The sequence below is a fragment of the Podarcis filfolensis genome (genome assembly GCF_964270895.1).
Source record: "Podarcis filfolensis genome assembly, chromosome: 2".
In the NCBI taxonomy this organism is placed as follows: domain Eukaryota; kingdom Metazoa; phylum Chordata; class Lepidosauria; order Squamata; family Lacertidae; genus Podarcis; species Podarcis filfolensis.
In genome coordinates, this window is record NC_139605.1 from 29,452,082 (window position 1) to 29,468,280 (window position 16,199).

At 40.8% G+C, this 16,199-nt stretch overlaps 1 protein-coding gene across 2 annotated transcripts; it reads right to left on the reverse strand.

The window, feature by feature from the left end:
• Positions 1–1,076: 1,076 nt before the first annotated feature.
• PROK2 (prokineticin 2) lies at positions 1,077–12,281 on the reverse strand. 2 transcript variants are annotated; one of them, XM_083596207.1, is made up of 4 exons: positions 12,074–12,281; positions 6,022–6,147; positions 2,585–2,639; positions 1,077–2,182 (listed from the first exon to the last, which is right to left on the reverse strand). In XM_083596207.1, exons 1-4 carry the CDS (start codon positions 12,143–12,145, stop codon positions 2,133–2,135), a joined length of 303 nt encoding a protein of 100 aa, XP_083452333.1. In that variant the 5' UTR covers positions 12,146–12,281; the 3' UTR covers positions 1,077–2,132. The 2 variants fall into 2 exon arrangements, with proteins under 2 accessions (XP_083452333.1, XP_083452332.1); XM_083596206.1 differs by lacking the exon at positions 2,585–2,639 and having other exon boundaries at positions 1,082–2,182; positions 12,074–12,274.
• Between the last annotated feature and the right edge of the window lie 3,918 nt (positions 12,282–16,199).

Consider the following 16,199-nt stretch of genomic DNA (forward strand, 5'->3'; position numbering starts at 1 on the left):
GAACAATTAATCTTGATGTGCTATAGCAAAATTACTTTGGGAGTGTTTCCTAATGGAAGAAAAAGCCATGGAGTGCAAGGTTATAAGTCGCCACCCAACACAACTATGGTTGGTTATCCTGCACAGCTTCTGGAATCATCAGTTTTTCTACTATACTTGGTCTAAAGCTGACTTCTGATACCCAAGGATTTTCAAACATTCTTTTATCAGAAATACACCTAAGATGCATGACATGGTGTGCTTCGTCTGCCTTCAAAAATACTGGGACGAGAAGTCAGAGCCAAGTTGTGATGAATTTCCTACTCATCTCAGTCAGTTTATGCAGTCAGCAGAATCTAATGTTAAAACTTTTCTGGACTTTCCTCACAACGAATGCAGTCCTACACAAAGAAAGGTATCTTGGAAAAGCTCAGTCTAGACTTTTCTCATGTGTTTCTCACTCTACATACCAGTTTTGTTTTTTAAAGGAAGCATTTAAATATGCAGCCATCCACCAGCAGCCTAACATGGTGTATAGCTCAGGGAATGCTGCTTCCCTTCATGGTTATGCTGATGGTATAAACTGGTCCTTATTGACATCAGCTAAAGAGAATGTGCTTGATGTGATTGGCCTTAGCTACTTAACACTGCGGACTCGGGCAAATAAATGCATGTCAATTGTCTAGATACACTTTGCACCAGCTTTCCACACATAGAATCGCTACGAATGTAGGAAATGTATAATACTATACTGCAGTCCTATGCACATGAAGATAAGCCTCAATTCACTAAATGGGGCTTACTTCATAATAAACATGCACAGGATTACTTTGTTACTTTTTTGTGTGTGTTATATTTAACAAGGATAAGTAAAAAAAAAAGTAAGACTGAAGACAGCTTCTATGGCATTTTATAATTTTTCATGGAGCATTGAATTGTATAGGAGGTTCTTATGTCAAATTTAATGGTAACGTTCACAGAAATCTTGAGTGATGCATACTTTCGTACATAAGTTCTCAATTTAGTGTTGATAGATAACAGTAACTCACTGGAAAAAATCAAAGACCACAGTGCAAAAATAAATATATAATTTTAAATAAATAAATATACTGCCATTATTCTGATACAGAATTATTACATAGTGATATTGTTATAATTACATAACAAGTCATGTACTTTAATTAAATAGACTTTTCCGATTTTTAAAAAATATATAAAGTACACTTCAAATATCTGACAAGCTGCTAGTTTATGCCAAATAAAACGAAAAGCATTCTTTCTCTTCTCATACTCAGAGTGTATTAATTTTAAACAGTATTTTTATTACTTAAATGCTTTGGTGCTGGTTGTCATTTTTAAATAACGTAAAGAACACAGTTGAAGTGTTTAAAATAATGTTATTTCTAATGTAAAATAGTATAATTATTACAACAAATATGTACCTGGATTATCATAGTCTAACAAATTGTCTTGTTCTTAGCCCTATATTGCAGTGCAAAATACTTTAATTCAATCTTGGTAGATTCAGAAAAACCTTGAGCAAATTTATGTAAACTGACTTGGTAATTATGGACATCCGTTTTCTAGATGGCTAACCTGATCATCCTTAAGCAGGCCAGATTTTAGGAGAGAGGAGCTATCTGTACTATTCCTTCAGTATAAGTCTGCACAGTTTGTGATCTAAGCCAAATGCAACACAGCAATGATGCATTGGGGCCTGCCAGTTTCTTCTTGTTACCTGTTTTTGTGGGCTACACAAATAGAAGGTTTATTGAGCCTCAGGTAGTCTGCCACACATGACTGATGTGCTATGTTTGAACTGGCAAGTCTCAAGTTGTACAGGTCTACTTCAGCACATATTAGCTTGTGCTGTTAAGAATATGAAGAACTCCCTGAAATTGTCCAGCTGAAAACATCTTGGCTGCCGTGAACTATGGTATCATAAAAATGATAATGGTTACAATGCAAGAAAATATATTGGAAAATTTCCAGTGACAAATGACTTCATCACAATAACAAGTAAGGATCTTAATACATGGAATACAGTAACGGCACAGAATCCTTCCCCATGCTTTCGCTAGAAAAAGATATCTTCGTTTTTGAACTCCGGTAAACATTTGTATTTGCTAGGAGAAATCCAGACACAAGCCAAATTAGGTAGGCATGGACAGCTGTGATGAATTCTCTTCCCCCAAAATGGAATCTGAAATCAAATAGTTAATGTTAAAGAAATGAAGGCAAAGACAACTCAACAGTAGGTGCCTGCCATTAACACTAAAGTTTCCACACTAGTATATTAAACTAGTTCAAAGGGATCCCCAAAAACATATCCCATCTTCCTTACAGGTGTACTGACCTATTTTCCTCTCTTGGTGTTTATTCTTAACTATATAATGTGAAACTGATCCTCTGTGTGCACAACCATCATTTCAAAAGAGCAGTAAGTCTGGTATAGATTATTATGGTGTACCAATGGGAGTATCACTTTTGGCAAAGACCTAATCCAAAGTTTTACAGCGTTGGTATTTGCTATCCCACATATGCTACCTTGCTTCAGATTGGGCCTTCCAATAGGATCATCCAACAACATATACCTATGTCGTACCTGTGGGAGAATAAATATTTCTAGTGCTTTCCTGGAAACAGCACTCAATATTTGTCTGTAAAAAAAGGAAATGGGTTCAACAGGAGCAGCATAGGACTTGTAATAGGGCATGAGACTTGTAAGATTGCACAGGGCCTCAAAAATATTCTTACCTACCAGCTGTACAGGCAGGTTTCACCTTATTTTTGCCCAATGTTTTGGTTAAAAACCTCAGAATTTTTTCTCAATGGGGCAGATAAATCTGTTCATCTTTAGAATACCTTGCTTTTACAAAATGGAACCAAATGGATTCCTTTCAGTCAGAGGTTTAGGAGCTGATTATGTGCAGCTCAGTGCAATGCCACACTTTCAGCCAATGAGAAACACAAGTCAAAATCAAATTTTATTATGATGTAAGCAGGACAAATACATATGAAGACACTTGAGCCAACGCTTCAAAAATTATTTCAGAATGACTCAGAATCTGCTCCATATTGATGATGCTGGGAAGGGAATGGAAGCAGGCAGTTGAACTGTATATACAGTATATACAATTTGTCTGTATATACAGTAGCCAAAATATTTTGCATGTAACAAGTCAAAAGAATAGGATGATGCTATTTACTGCAGCATACCCCTTCCCAATGCCTTATTATTGTTTCTCCTCTTGTACAACTGAGCTGGGAAGCAGTACAGTTTTGGAGGAGCATATAACCGTAAATGCCAAAATCTATGCCTAGTCAGGTGTGTGAACTCCCTTACTCTCCTGTTCCTGTTTGCTTTGCTATAAACCTCTACAGTTTGTTTGATATCTGTGGCAGGGATAGGAGTAGCCAATGTGGTGCCCACAAAATGTTCTGGACTACAACTCTCATTATCTCTGGCCACTGAGGCTGATGGGAGTTGCAGTTCAACAATGTTTGAAGGGTACCATGTTAGCAACATGGTTTACAAGTATGGTTGACCTACTTTTTGCTAAAAACCATGGGCTTGGAGGTATTATGCATTTCTCCAAATCATACACCCACAGCAAAATTTTCCTCTAAAAACAAAACTGTTGCCAATAATGCTGTTTCATAGTGTTACTGCAAATAATTGGTTGGGATTATGTATCTAGTCCCATCAGAATAACACAATTCACTGGGGTCAACAAAACCTTTTGTGTGTGTCAGATTTTCTTCTCAAAGACCAATGCATTTTGTTCTTGCATTACAGTATTATTGTCAAAGCATCATGTTGTGTATTTTTTTCTTTATAAAATGTTGCACAAATAATATTTTATTCACCTTAATGGAAAGAAAAAAAATCTATAGAAGTGGTAGCAGGGCTAAATGAATTGCAGCTCAATCTTATCTGAAAGACTAACATTTAATCTGTGTTCTGATTTAAGCAGTATGCCTTTACTGATCTCTGATCAGCTTATATCAGTTGGTGGTCTACTTTACAAGCTCTCCATGTGTGATTTAACAAAGGGCACTCAAGGCTAATCTAGTATGAAGACAAAATTGCCTTTCAATTTAGGCTTGTCCTTGCAGATCAAGTTTAAACTCAGTGGTGTGGTAGTGAGGGAAAATAGAAATTGAATATGTCTGCTTTGTACCTGACCAGCAGACAAATGGGGAATGTCAGTGTTTTGACACTTTGAATGGTCTTCTGTAACCCCTATGGATAATATGAGCTTTTTTGCAAATAAATTGGATGATTTTGAGCTATTTCTGAGGAACATCGGCTGCAGTATTCTGGATATGACGTATGGCAGCCCTAGCTTCAAGGCTAAATTGCAAGGACTAATTTTACTGAACAGTAAATACTTTGAGAACCAGTGCTAGAAACAATACAAAACAAGACCAAGATTTTCAAGAATATGCAGTCAGTGACATTCTTCCCTGCTTCTTCTTTAACAGCAGACCAAGAAAGAAATGGGAATAAAGGTAATGGCTCCACCCCTCATTGCATGGAATGAGCATGAATGTATTTAGGGGAGAAAAAGGATGGCAGTGCCTTCTTGCAGCTTTATGGACTATCCTGTCCATTGTCTGCCCAGATACAACAATATGAAGAAAAACCAATGATTTGTACATAGGGTACTAGCAAGCAACTGAGTGTCAAACTGTCAGTTGGGTCTTGCCAATGCTACTTAAAGGTTGAAGAGAGCTCCATTGTTAGGTTAAAAGCTGAGACTGAGCTATATCCTTAACAAGAAAAAGAGGCGGAGCAGTACAGTAAGTCTAAGTGCATGGTGCAATAGTGAAATGTGGATATGGTTAGGAACAGAGTATTGTCATAAAGTCTAGCAATGGTAAGAGAGTACAACCATAAGCTATGAACCTTAATATTTTCAAAACATTTTGGACTATATTCTCAGACTATATTCTCAAAAGGGGGCGGTGGGGGGCGGGGCGGTGGGGGGCAGACCATGCATAATTTCCAAAAGAAGAGGTGGTTCAAAATGCAGCAGTCAGATTACTGGCTGGAGTTCCATTTAGATCTCACATAACCCCTCTTTTAAAACAGCTGCACTGGTTGCCTGTTTGTGTCTGGGCCCAATTTAAGATGCTCATGTTAGTGTTTAAAAGGCTAAACAACACAGGCCCCAAATACCTGAACAGCAGTGCCAGCTCCTGGGGCTGATCTCTTTCAGCCTCCCTGAATATTTTGGAGGTGTTCAAAAAGCACGAAGGCGAAGCATGGAGCCCAGCGTAGTGTGGCTCCAGTGGCCGGCTCCTTCTTCTTCTGCCATTTGCCATGTTCGGCTCTGCCCCAGGCTCCTTCTGACTCCTGATATAAGGTTACCATACGTCCCTGTTTCCCAGGGATAGTCCCCAGATTTACAGCTTTCTCAGCATTCACATGTATGTAGCGAACAATAAGTGTCCCCAGATTCATTGAAACACATCTGGTAACCTTAGCCTGACATCACATGTGCGATGCCCCACCCCAAATCGCCCTTGTGTACCCTTAAATTCTGCCCTAGAGGGTTGAGGAGAGATGCAGAGGAGATGAGAGAAAAGCATGTGATCAGAAGACTACTCAAAACAATGTTGGATTCCAACCTCTGGAAGGAAGCAATGAGGTACTTTTATTACCTGAACAATTTGCCTACTCAAATGATTAATAGCTCTGGAAATCAGCAGGGTTTGAATGATCACTTATACGAAACAAGAGTATAAGGATAGTTTTAAGATGCTTATATTCTGTAATGTGAAAGAAAAGCATTGGACTTTATTTTTTTTACCTTAAGACCTCTTACAGAATAACACTGACAGTAATATATTTATTTGCGTATGTTCTTATGATGCTGTTTCCATAAAAAGAAAACTTCCTCTGTAAAGTATATGTTCTTGCACTTTTGCAATGGATAATATTTTATGCAGTTTGACTCACAACAAAATATATTCATATTTCCTTCTACCCTGTCAGTTACGGTATCACACAAGGTACCAGAAAAAAATACTAACTTTATGACTCAAAGGATGACAGTCTTCTCCCAAGGTTCCCATTGGTGTGCACATCCGCAGGCTCCGAATCCAGAGGCTAACAGCACAACACATGCCTCCACCACACTGTAGATCTCTGTCACAAGCCTAAACATAATAAAGACACACAGTATTAGATAAGTAAAATTACTAAAAATAAACTGGACTACTACCCCATTATCTTATTGTACATCTAAAAGCGTATATTTTCAAGAGGCTTTGCTAACACAAGCAAATTGTGGGGTTTGGGATTCACATGGTCATATAGCCCATTAGAAGCTGAAGCAAGTTTGCTTGTTTCTTTAAATTAAAAATCCTTAGATTTAGTAATTGGAAATCTTTTAATCTTAACAGGTGGAACCTACATATCAAATGTCACATGCTGTCTTTCCTCCAACCACCATCGTCAGTTCAAGTAAAGATAACCTGTGGTCTGGATCCATCAGCTAAAGTCAGCCACAAAGGCCCCACTGAAACCAGTGGGGATTATTTAGTTGGATCCAGGCCACTAAATTATTTTATACCATGAATGGTGCCAGACAGAATGAGATGATGGGTTAAATGATTATTTGTTGCCAAAAGAAACATGCATAGCAAGAGGTTCTATATTAGCTTTTATGCCACAGAATAGCAGAGCAAATATTTGTGATATTTAACAATACAATGTCTCAATGTTCAGGCAGAGGTAAGATCCACCAGATGCCTACAATCACTTCTGAAACACAAAAACAATATTAATCTGGTCCAACAAAAGCAGAAGCCCTCTTTTCTTTCTATTAGAATACTTTTAATGTTTTGATTTATTTATAGCAGCCATAACTCTGTAGCTAAAAATGGAACAAGTCACTGGAGCTTGTTTCTCTGGATATGAACTGAAGCTCTTCTAAATCAAGCTTGCTCACGCAAGTATATAGTGGTTTACTCATGCAAGTACATAGTGGTTTACAAAAATCTAAGAATGCTAAGAACAAAATTACACAAAACCACAAGAAATTTAAGAAAATAAATTACAACTTCCATAAAAACAACATGTGCAACACTATCCCAGTCATTCCTGTTCAGAAGTACCATTGAATTTAATGGATTTCACTCTCATGTAAGTGACAATAGGATTGCAGCCTAAAGCTTTTCTGTTATTCATTGTCTATCTTATAATTTCTGGTAAAAGTCGATTTGAAAAGAAGATTCTTAGAGTATTTATTCATTTGTGACACACATAGGCCACAATTTATCAGGGAATAATCTGAGGCATTCATGCTGACCATAGTTATAGTAAATACCATGACATGTCAGCTATAAAAGACTGGCAGGCATCAAATGTTAAATATATTGAACATCCTATCCCAAAATATTTGGTTAACACTTTATATAAAAATTTACTCAGGAGAACCTTCAGACAAAATGAGGATTCATTCAAGCTCTAAAGTCTCCTGCGTGTTCGTTTCCCACCCTTGCCTCTTCCATACTGTTGTGACCAGAACAGGCCAAAACTCCTTGTCCATCAAGTCAGTTTCCTTTTAATTTGTAAATAAAAAGTCTTTGTACTGTTTTATTATGTTAAAATCAGCAGGAATCCTAGACTGGTAGAATGAATGGTTGCTTAAGGACTGGTGATTTAATGCCTGTTAGACAAATCCATGCTAATGTGTGGCAGGTGAGTTGTAGTATACTACTCCTGTGCTGTTTGATTACAGACACCTTGTTCTCCTCAAAGGTCACTTTCCCTGGACAAATCCTCATACATAGTTGTGCATGAGCAGCCAGTTTCTGTATACAAAGATCCGTGAAGTTGGAGAGCATGACAACGATACCAAAAAGGAGAAAGTGATATTGCTAGCCACCTACAGATACCACGTGCCACCTAAAACCACCATAAGAATGAACTTCAGAGTCTTAAAAGGGCCAGCGCTGCTTCTGCATCCCACAGCTTCCCTCCAAGTGTGCTCCCTGTACTGCAGGATCAGTTAAGTGCAGTGATAGGTATCAGGTTCTTCAGGGAAGGCACTTGTGAGGCTCCTGACTTGAGTCCTACAGCTATGGGAGTTCCTTCTGTGGGTTTCTGACAGGTGCCATGGCCTTCTGAAAATGAGTAGGAAGCTTGGAACCCTCAGCTTGGCTCCTTAGCTGATGCATCTGCGGCCTCCAGCTCTGTATCTGGAGTGCTGATGAACTCTGTGGTCATGACAATAGCATGAAAGTACTACAGCTGAGACAAGGCACCTGCCTCTGTATCTGTAAGATGCTGACAGGCTGAGTATAGACTGTCTATATTTTTTATCTTATATCATTTTAAAATAAAAAACAACTTCATAGTAGAAACTTCACTTGAAAACAAAGGTGATGAGTCAGCTAAGACTGGGCTAAGATCAGTTTAATGCCAAAGTGGATTTTGAATGGTTTGTGAAAATGCCCTAAGTGCAGATGTGGAGAACCTTTGGCTCTTTAAATGCTGAAGAATTACAACTCCGATCAGCCACAGCAAACATGTCCAATGGTTAGCAATGGTGGAAGTTGGAGGTCAGCTACATCTGAAGGACCAAAAGTTCCCCACACCCGCCTTAGTGAAATCAAGGAATACATTCAGGCTATAATTCTAACCCCATATACCTGGCAGCAAATCCCACTGAATTTAGTTGGTCATGTTTCTGAGAAGACATGGTTAGGACTGCACTGCAAAAATAACTTTGCTTTTGTTTCATTTCAAATACTTGGACTGTGAAGCTCTATAAGATTCTGCTGAGCAATGGCATCATAAATAAGCAGATTCACAGGAAAGTGTTTATGAACAGATAATGGCTCTGAGGGAAACATTACTGTCCACTGAAACAAATGCTCACTTTAGAACAGTTCATTATGAATATAATTATACTCTACTGCATAAATATTATGTAATTTTAATAAGAAAATTGATATCAGAGCACATATTTACATAATAGATGGTAGCTTTAAAAAAACTGGTTGTATGGTAATATTCAAAGTCATTACTACAATTTTATTTTGAATTCTGAGATGAGGCACAAGGTTATGTTAGTTTACATGTCAACAGGGAAAGAAATGCAAAACCAATTCCTAAGATTTGTATAAAATATTAATTGCTAAATACTGAAATATTAACTGGATTTTAGCTGGTTTCATTCTATTTTAATGTTTCATATATATTCTTAACATTGTAGAAATTTCAGTTCTATTCACTAGTTCATTTTGTAGGGCAGAGTTAAATCCTAGATACGTCCCTATGTGTGCAAGAATTGCTGCACATTTACTTTATTTTTTGTTTTTGTTTTTTAAAAACCACACAATATAAACTACCAGACAGAGCTCTTCACTGCAGATTGCTGCCACAGAAATTCTCTGCTTTCAGATAGAGACCAGGCGGGTAATTTGAAAAGGCTAAAAGCAGTAGATGAAAAGTCCTTTTCTTGACCTTGTCACTTTTTCATCTTGCCCTTTCTACTTAGTCAAGGCAGGGCTTTTTTCAGCCAGAGCTTGGCAGAACTCATTTCTGGCACCTCTCAGTTGGGTACCAGCACCTCTCAGGTGGATGCCATTGCCATTTTAAGAGGAGCTTGGCATTCATGGTGAGTTCTGGCATCTCTTTTTCTAGAAGAATAGCCCTGACTCCAGGTGTCTCTTCCTTTCCTAGGATGCTTTGGGTAGGTTGCTCTGTTTACTTTCTCCCCTCCCTCAGTCTCAAGGCCACTGAGGAGCCTCCTCACACATCTTAAGATGTTCTCAGAGGTCTGGTCCCTACACACCTCCCGTCAGGATAACTCCCAATGTGTGAAGGGCTTATGCTACCTAGGTGCTTTGAGATGAAGGACAAGAAGGTAAGCTTCAAACCATTTCATTATGAAAAATAACAGATTTAAAAGAGGGACTTTCTTTGGAATTTATTTATTTAAGATATTCATATACCCCTGAATTACCGAAGTATCTAAGCAGCATGTAGGCTGCAGGTTGATTGAGTAAGCATTAAGAACATGATATGTTCAGAAATCAGCATATGTGCATTGACTGCCCTCAAGCATTAAGCAGATAGTGTATATTTAACAGGGAGAAAGAAAAGAGATTTATCCCAAACACAAATATTACTCTATCTTACAGTTGTTCCTTTTATTATTTCATTAATACAATTGGAGAAGTCAGGGGAACCCTGCTCAAGGATACAATTCAGTTTCTTGTCAAATTATTCCTGCACATGCTGCTGTCATACGCAAGATTCGCTCTCTGCTTCTACCACTGGATTACTTCTTTCACAAGCCAGCATAGGCTGGATCATACCCCACCCGAATATAGAGGTGGTCATTTAACTAATTTCTTTGAAATTGTATTTACACCTGTAAAAATAAAGTATCATGCAATGGTAAAATAAAATAGAAAGTATTAGAGGAACCAGACACGAGGTTGTTCCTGTACTCCTTTACTGAGTCTGGCCATAAGTTCCAGCCAAGTGCCAAACTACAGAGGAGAATAAAAATGCCACATTAAGCGCCTTTGAAGAGACCCGCTATTAAGTGCAGTATTCTGTACTGAATGAAGGAATCTGTGCAGCATTTACTTATAGAGCCCAATTTCCTTCATGGTGCTAGAAATCTATCAGCACTGCCAGTATGTCATATAAGTCTTGCAACTTGTTAGCTTCCATCCTGCCCCTCCTGCTCCTCTCTTTCCTTCTGTCACCTGGACCTTAACAGTGAATCAAACTGCAGGAGGAAACAGATTCTACGAAACAGGTTCAAGATCAAAGGCACAATGGATCCAATCTAAAGCAGGGGAAAAATAGAGCAGTTAAAGTAGAGAGCCAAGACAACTGTTAAATAAAGCAGTTTTTAAAAATGCGTTTAGAGAACTTCTGTCAATAACAACACTTTGTAAGGAATAGCCAAGCCCTTAGCAGAGGAAGAAGTAGGGAAAATCTTAACACGCTAAAAGTATTGCAGCCTATCCACCCTCCAGCCACAGAAAAATGTGGCTATTATAAAGTCACTTTGATTTCAAAGTCTTTCTGTAAGCTGAAATACCTGGCTGGAGCTTTTAAGAGAAAATGAACCTTTCAAAGTGTTGCTCAGGCTCTTGTTGTCGTCCTTCCCCACAATCGATTATATAAAAAGTTTCTTGGCACGACAACAGGGAGTTGCGAATCGTTTAAAACGTCTCTTTGAAACGGGGAGAGGGGGTGGACGTAGGTGAGAATCTCTCCCGGACTCCGGAGCTGAGTGAACATCTCCCCTGCCTTGAGAAATTAAATGTGACAGAGGAAGGAAGATTCTGAGGAACTCAGCACAGGAGTATCGAATCCAGAAAAAAAACAAAACAAAAAACGCTTCTCCACAGTTGCCTCAACTTCCAAACTGAGCGCAGCTGGGGGAAGCTTTTGGAGTTACAGGTTGCGACGGCGCAAGAGCAGCTGGCTCCCAACTCCCGCCCAGGGACAACCCCAGCCTTAAATTACAAAACAAGCCAGTTAAAGCAGATAGTCAGTGCGGGAGGCGACTGCCATGAGCGCGCCTTTGTCTCCCGTCCCAACCCTCTTTCCCCAGAATATTCATAATCCTCCAGGGGACAAGCTCCAGCCACCCCACAACAGCCGGATACCACCAGGCACGCACGCAAAGCCTCAGGATCAGGCACGCCTCACTCCATAAACTTCAGCAACTCGTTTCAGGCGAACGCCTCCCCAAAAGCGCGCCTCGTCGGTCCTTTCCTCCACAGAACCCCCCCCCCAACACACTTAAAAGCCATTCTTGCCTCTCGCACTCTCGAAAGCACTCGCCTACCCGCCACCCCGTCTCGGCTGGTGGTGCTGCTTTCAGCCAATCCCGGATTTCCCGCCAAAATAGCCACCAGGCTCAGACGGCAGAAAGGGCGCACAGGCGCGCACTTGTCTCGCCCGCTCCAGCCGTCGGGGTTAACTCGTGTCTCCCCAGTCCTTCCTTTCTCGTGCAAGGTGTCACACCCCCACCCAGCCCTCCACTCCCTTTGCCAAGTCTATTTGGTGGCGATAATCCCTCGCCCCAGAGGCTGCCCCTCTCACCCCAGTGATAACTGCAGAATCCCCCGTGGAGAGCAGCAGGAAGAGGAGCGGGACGCAGCTCAGGCTCCTCATGGCTTCCTCTGTTCTCTCTCCCCGGGGCTGCGTGTGCAGCTCTCCGCGCGCTTAAGCCTTGCTCAGGGCTCCCCTCAGGGCAGCAGCAACCGTGAGGAGCAGGAGTGGAGCCGGGGCCGCTCCAGCCCGTTATAAAGCTTAGGGCTGCCATTCAAAGGCAGGATGAGTCACTCACCCACCTACCCAGCAACGCTGCCGTCGGGGGAGAGAGACGGGGAGGGGGAGGGCACGCGCAGGAGCAGCCACATAAACACACAACACAAAACAAGCGCGCACCTCCTCCCCTCACGCTCTCAAGAAGTAGTAGCGCGGCGATTCCCTCGCGCAGAAAAGTGCACAGATACGAGGAAGGCGGGCGCTGCAGGCTGGGTTGCTTTCCGTTGCCACAAATGGGTGGGGTGGGCTACTGTCAGCTTTATATATTTGCCGTGAGAAGGGTAAATGGGCGAAGGTGGGGAAGCAGGCAAGGCCATCTTGGGGATGCTGAGGAAATAAAACTTGCAAGAGCACCGATTCCACAGTAAACACGCGTCTGGAAGCAGGAGCCCATGCAGTCCTACCAAAGAAACCCAAGTAAATGTACCTTCTAACATGGAAATATATGCACACAGGCAGTGCCAGATTTACGTCTAAGCTAAACAAGCTATAGCTTAGGGCCCCACACCCTTAGGGCCCCCAAAAAAATTTAAAGGAAAAAAACCCACTGGGTGTACATTTCCAAAATATAAGATGAAAAACAAATAAAATAAAACCTAAATACAGCAACAGTGTTTTGTGTTGTGTAGGCTCCTATGATGTACCGTACATATTTTGTTATGCGCAAATGGATTTAGATACCTAATAGGTCCATAAATTACCATATAGCATATATTCAACACAAAAACAGCGACAATTTGTTGTTGACAAAGGACAGCTGGACAAATAAAGGGCCCCATTACCTTTTTTTTTAAGAATAATTTTTTATTAACCGACCAATCACATCAAATCAAACCAAATTACATAAATTCCAAATTACACAGCCAAATTTTAAATTTTTGTTGGGGGTACCCATATTTCAAGTTCTGAAGGGGATCCAATCAACTTCTTGCTTCTTACTGCTGTTTTAATGTCCACAAATCTAACCTTATGATGTTCACAGTACTATCCAGTCCTTTCTTCTTGTTTTTCCACATCTCTTGTTGTTATTTTCATATATTTTTCCTTTCTGTTTGTGACCTCTGATAGTCTCCACAAGCTGGTTAGACAGTTTGTAATCCTGCGTGGATATTATTTTTTTTATCCAGTAGCCATATCCAGACGTTTTCCATGTACTGTAATATCACTTCCATACATCAAAACAGTCTTAGCGTCATTAATCTTCACCAATCTGCCTCCTTTCTCAAAACCTCTGAGGAGATTCACCAGGAATGCAGTCTGAAAACAAGTCCGTTCCTTCTCTCGGCTATAAATCCTTTGGCAAGATGGCGACTCCGAATTAATTGCTGCGCCATTCCAAAAGCTCTTATTGCTTCTCGATCTCCATAAAGCATACTTTTGGTTAAAGTTTATCTCCACACAGACCTTAATCACTCTGCTTGGGTCAGTTCAACCGACGATTCTAATGAGGAGGGGTTCTTGTAAATCACATAGAAGGAAAGTAAAAAAGGTTCCCCCCCCCCATTCAGTCCCGTTGTCAACATACCCAGCCTTTGGTGTATCTTCATCGTAAAATATTCCTGTTTCTCCAACCCGTCGTCTTCTTTCGCAGAGGTCACTTAAATTAGCAGACTTCACTCCCCTTCTGCACTTGAAATATGTGCATTTGCTTCTTTTGTAATTAATTATCCCAAATTGCTGCAGCTAGTGCGCGATCAGAGACAGCGTCCAGGAGAGCCGAGGTCCACACAGGGGCATTCTGCCTAGGGCCCTCACCCCCTTCTTTCGAATTAGGGGGTGATTTATGGGCACAGCAGGCAAGGGCAGTGTTCCCCATTTCCTTGGGGCAACAAGGGAGGCTGCCTACTCCCATAACAGCCTCTTAATTACCTCGTGTGGGCTGGAGAGATGGTATTGGTATTGTCGGCCATCTTCCAATGGGCCCCCTAGTGGCCCCCCTAAAGGGCCCCATTACCAGTGGCGGAGCTTCATGCTCCAGCACCGGGGCAGAGAGCAGGCGGGAGCATGGCTGGCGCACATCCCGGGGGCGTGGTGCGTGTCCCAGGGGCATGGCGCATGTCCTGGGGACGTGGCACCCAGCGCGTGGGTGGGCAGCCGTGATGGCACCCCACCAGGATTGTGGTGCTGGGGAAAGTGCGATCCCCCTGACCCCCTCTTCCCCCGCCAGTGCCCATTACCTTCAGTAGCTTAGGGCCTCATCAAACCTAAATCCGGCTCTGCACACAGGCGCAAACACATTCATGCAGATTGTGTCCCCAAAGAGACACAGTAACAAAGTATCCACCAAAGCACACGCTGCCATAGGCAGGTTGCAAGAGAAACACAAAGGACAAATGAATGGAAGTCAGGTATCCGCACACACTTGTGCAGCGTACCCAGAAAGATACACACACTGGAACACAACAGGGTGATGCTATTGGGTTTGGGTGTAGGAGAGGCAGTTCAAATCCCCTCCCAAGCTGTGAGACTTTCTGTTTTTTTTTTTTTTATAATATTTTTATTTTTTCATATAAACACAACACAACAAACATAAACATACAAAGACAAAAACAGAACAAAAAACATGTATCATTTCATATCCTAATTTCTTTTTTTTTTTTTTTTTTAAATAATATTTATTAAAATTTTTCAAAAATACAAAAAATATCACTTTACGGGACTCCCCCCTTCCCCCACCCCTACCATATTCCCCTTTCATATTGTTGGCCAAACAAGTTCCCCATTCAAATTGAAACTTAATTTGTTTTACAGTAAAAAAAAGAAAAAAAAAAACAAAAAACCCAGTGTTCTTTCCCCAAGACCCACCCCATGTCATTCCACAATTTCCATTTTTTAATAAAAGAAGCACCCCAGATAATAGAAACAGAAAAGGTAGAGAATAAAAAAAATATAATGAATAATAGACCAATTCAGCAAAAAATAACCAAGTTGGCAAGCCTTTGGAGTTTTAGTTCTCCCCCCCCTGTCCCCGGTTTAATTTCCCCCTGACCATCAACCCCTGGTGTCTGCCTGGAATTCTTAAGACCATAAATCACAACTTTTCCCCAACTCCTTGCTGGCTTTTTCTTTTTTAAAATTAAAAATAAATTTTTTTGAAAATCAAAATTATTATTATTATCATTATTTTTCAAAACTTTAACTTCAGTCTTTAATAAAACTGTAATAGAACTCCCTCCATTGTTCTTTCCAGGTTGTAGTCTGATTTCCCTTTGTTCCGCTGCTAAAACGTTGTAGTTCGAAAGTTTGGTAAGTCTGCAGGGATGGTTGTTATTCAGGGGCAAAACCTTACGTTCAGTCCCTTCCTTTCTTCAATAGAAAAATCTATTGTCTCCTTTAAAAAAACAAAAAAGAAAACACCCTGAAGACGAGATGTTATTTCCGTTTTGCAGCTTTCCCAGAAGATAACCAGTCCTGTAAAGTTCCATTGGTGTTTTTCCACTTTCCCAATCCTTGTAATGTCCCGAAACTCCTCAAGGGGGATTGTTGTATCTTTGTTTCCTCTAATCCAAAAGTCAATTTGTTATCCATATTCGCCATTTTGTATCCAAATTTTAACAAGTTGTAGCAAATTGTATCAAATTTAACCAGCCAAGTTCTCATAATAAAATCCACTCCGCTTTTCGACTTTGACAGCTATTTTGACAGCTGTCAAGATCTCCGACTCCTTTCACCAGGCTCTCTCTTCAGTCACCCCGGTTCCCAGGGGGGGGGGTTGCGTTTCCCTTCTCCAGTTCCTCCTCCAGCACAGTTCTTGTAGTTCCCCATCGTGAAATTTTGGATTTTTATCAGCAATGCAAGCCTTTTTGGGTCTTGGTTTCCCCGTCCTTGTTTTGGAAAGTTTACAATAGGGAGGGGACTGACTTCCTTTTTGGATCCCCCCCGCTCGTATCCAATTCGA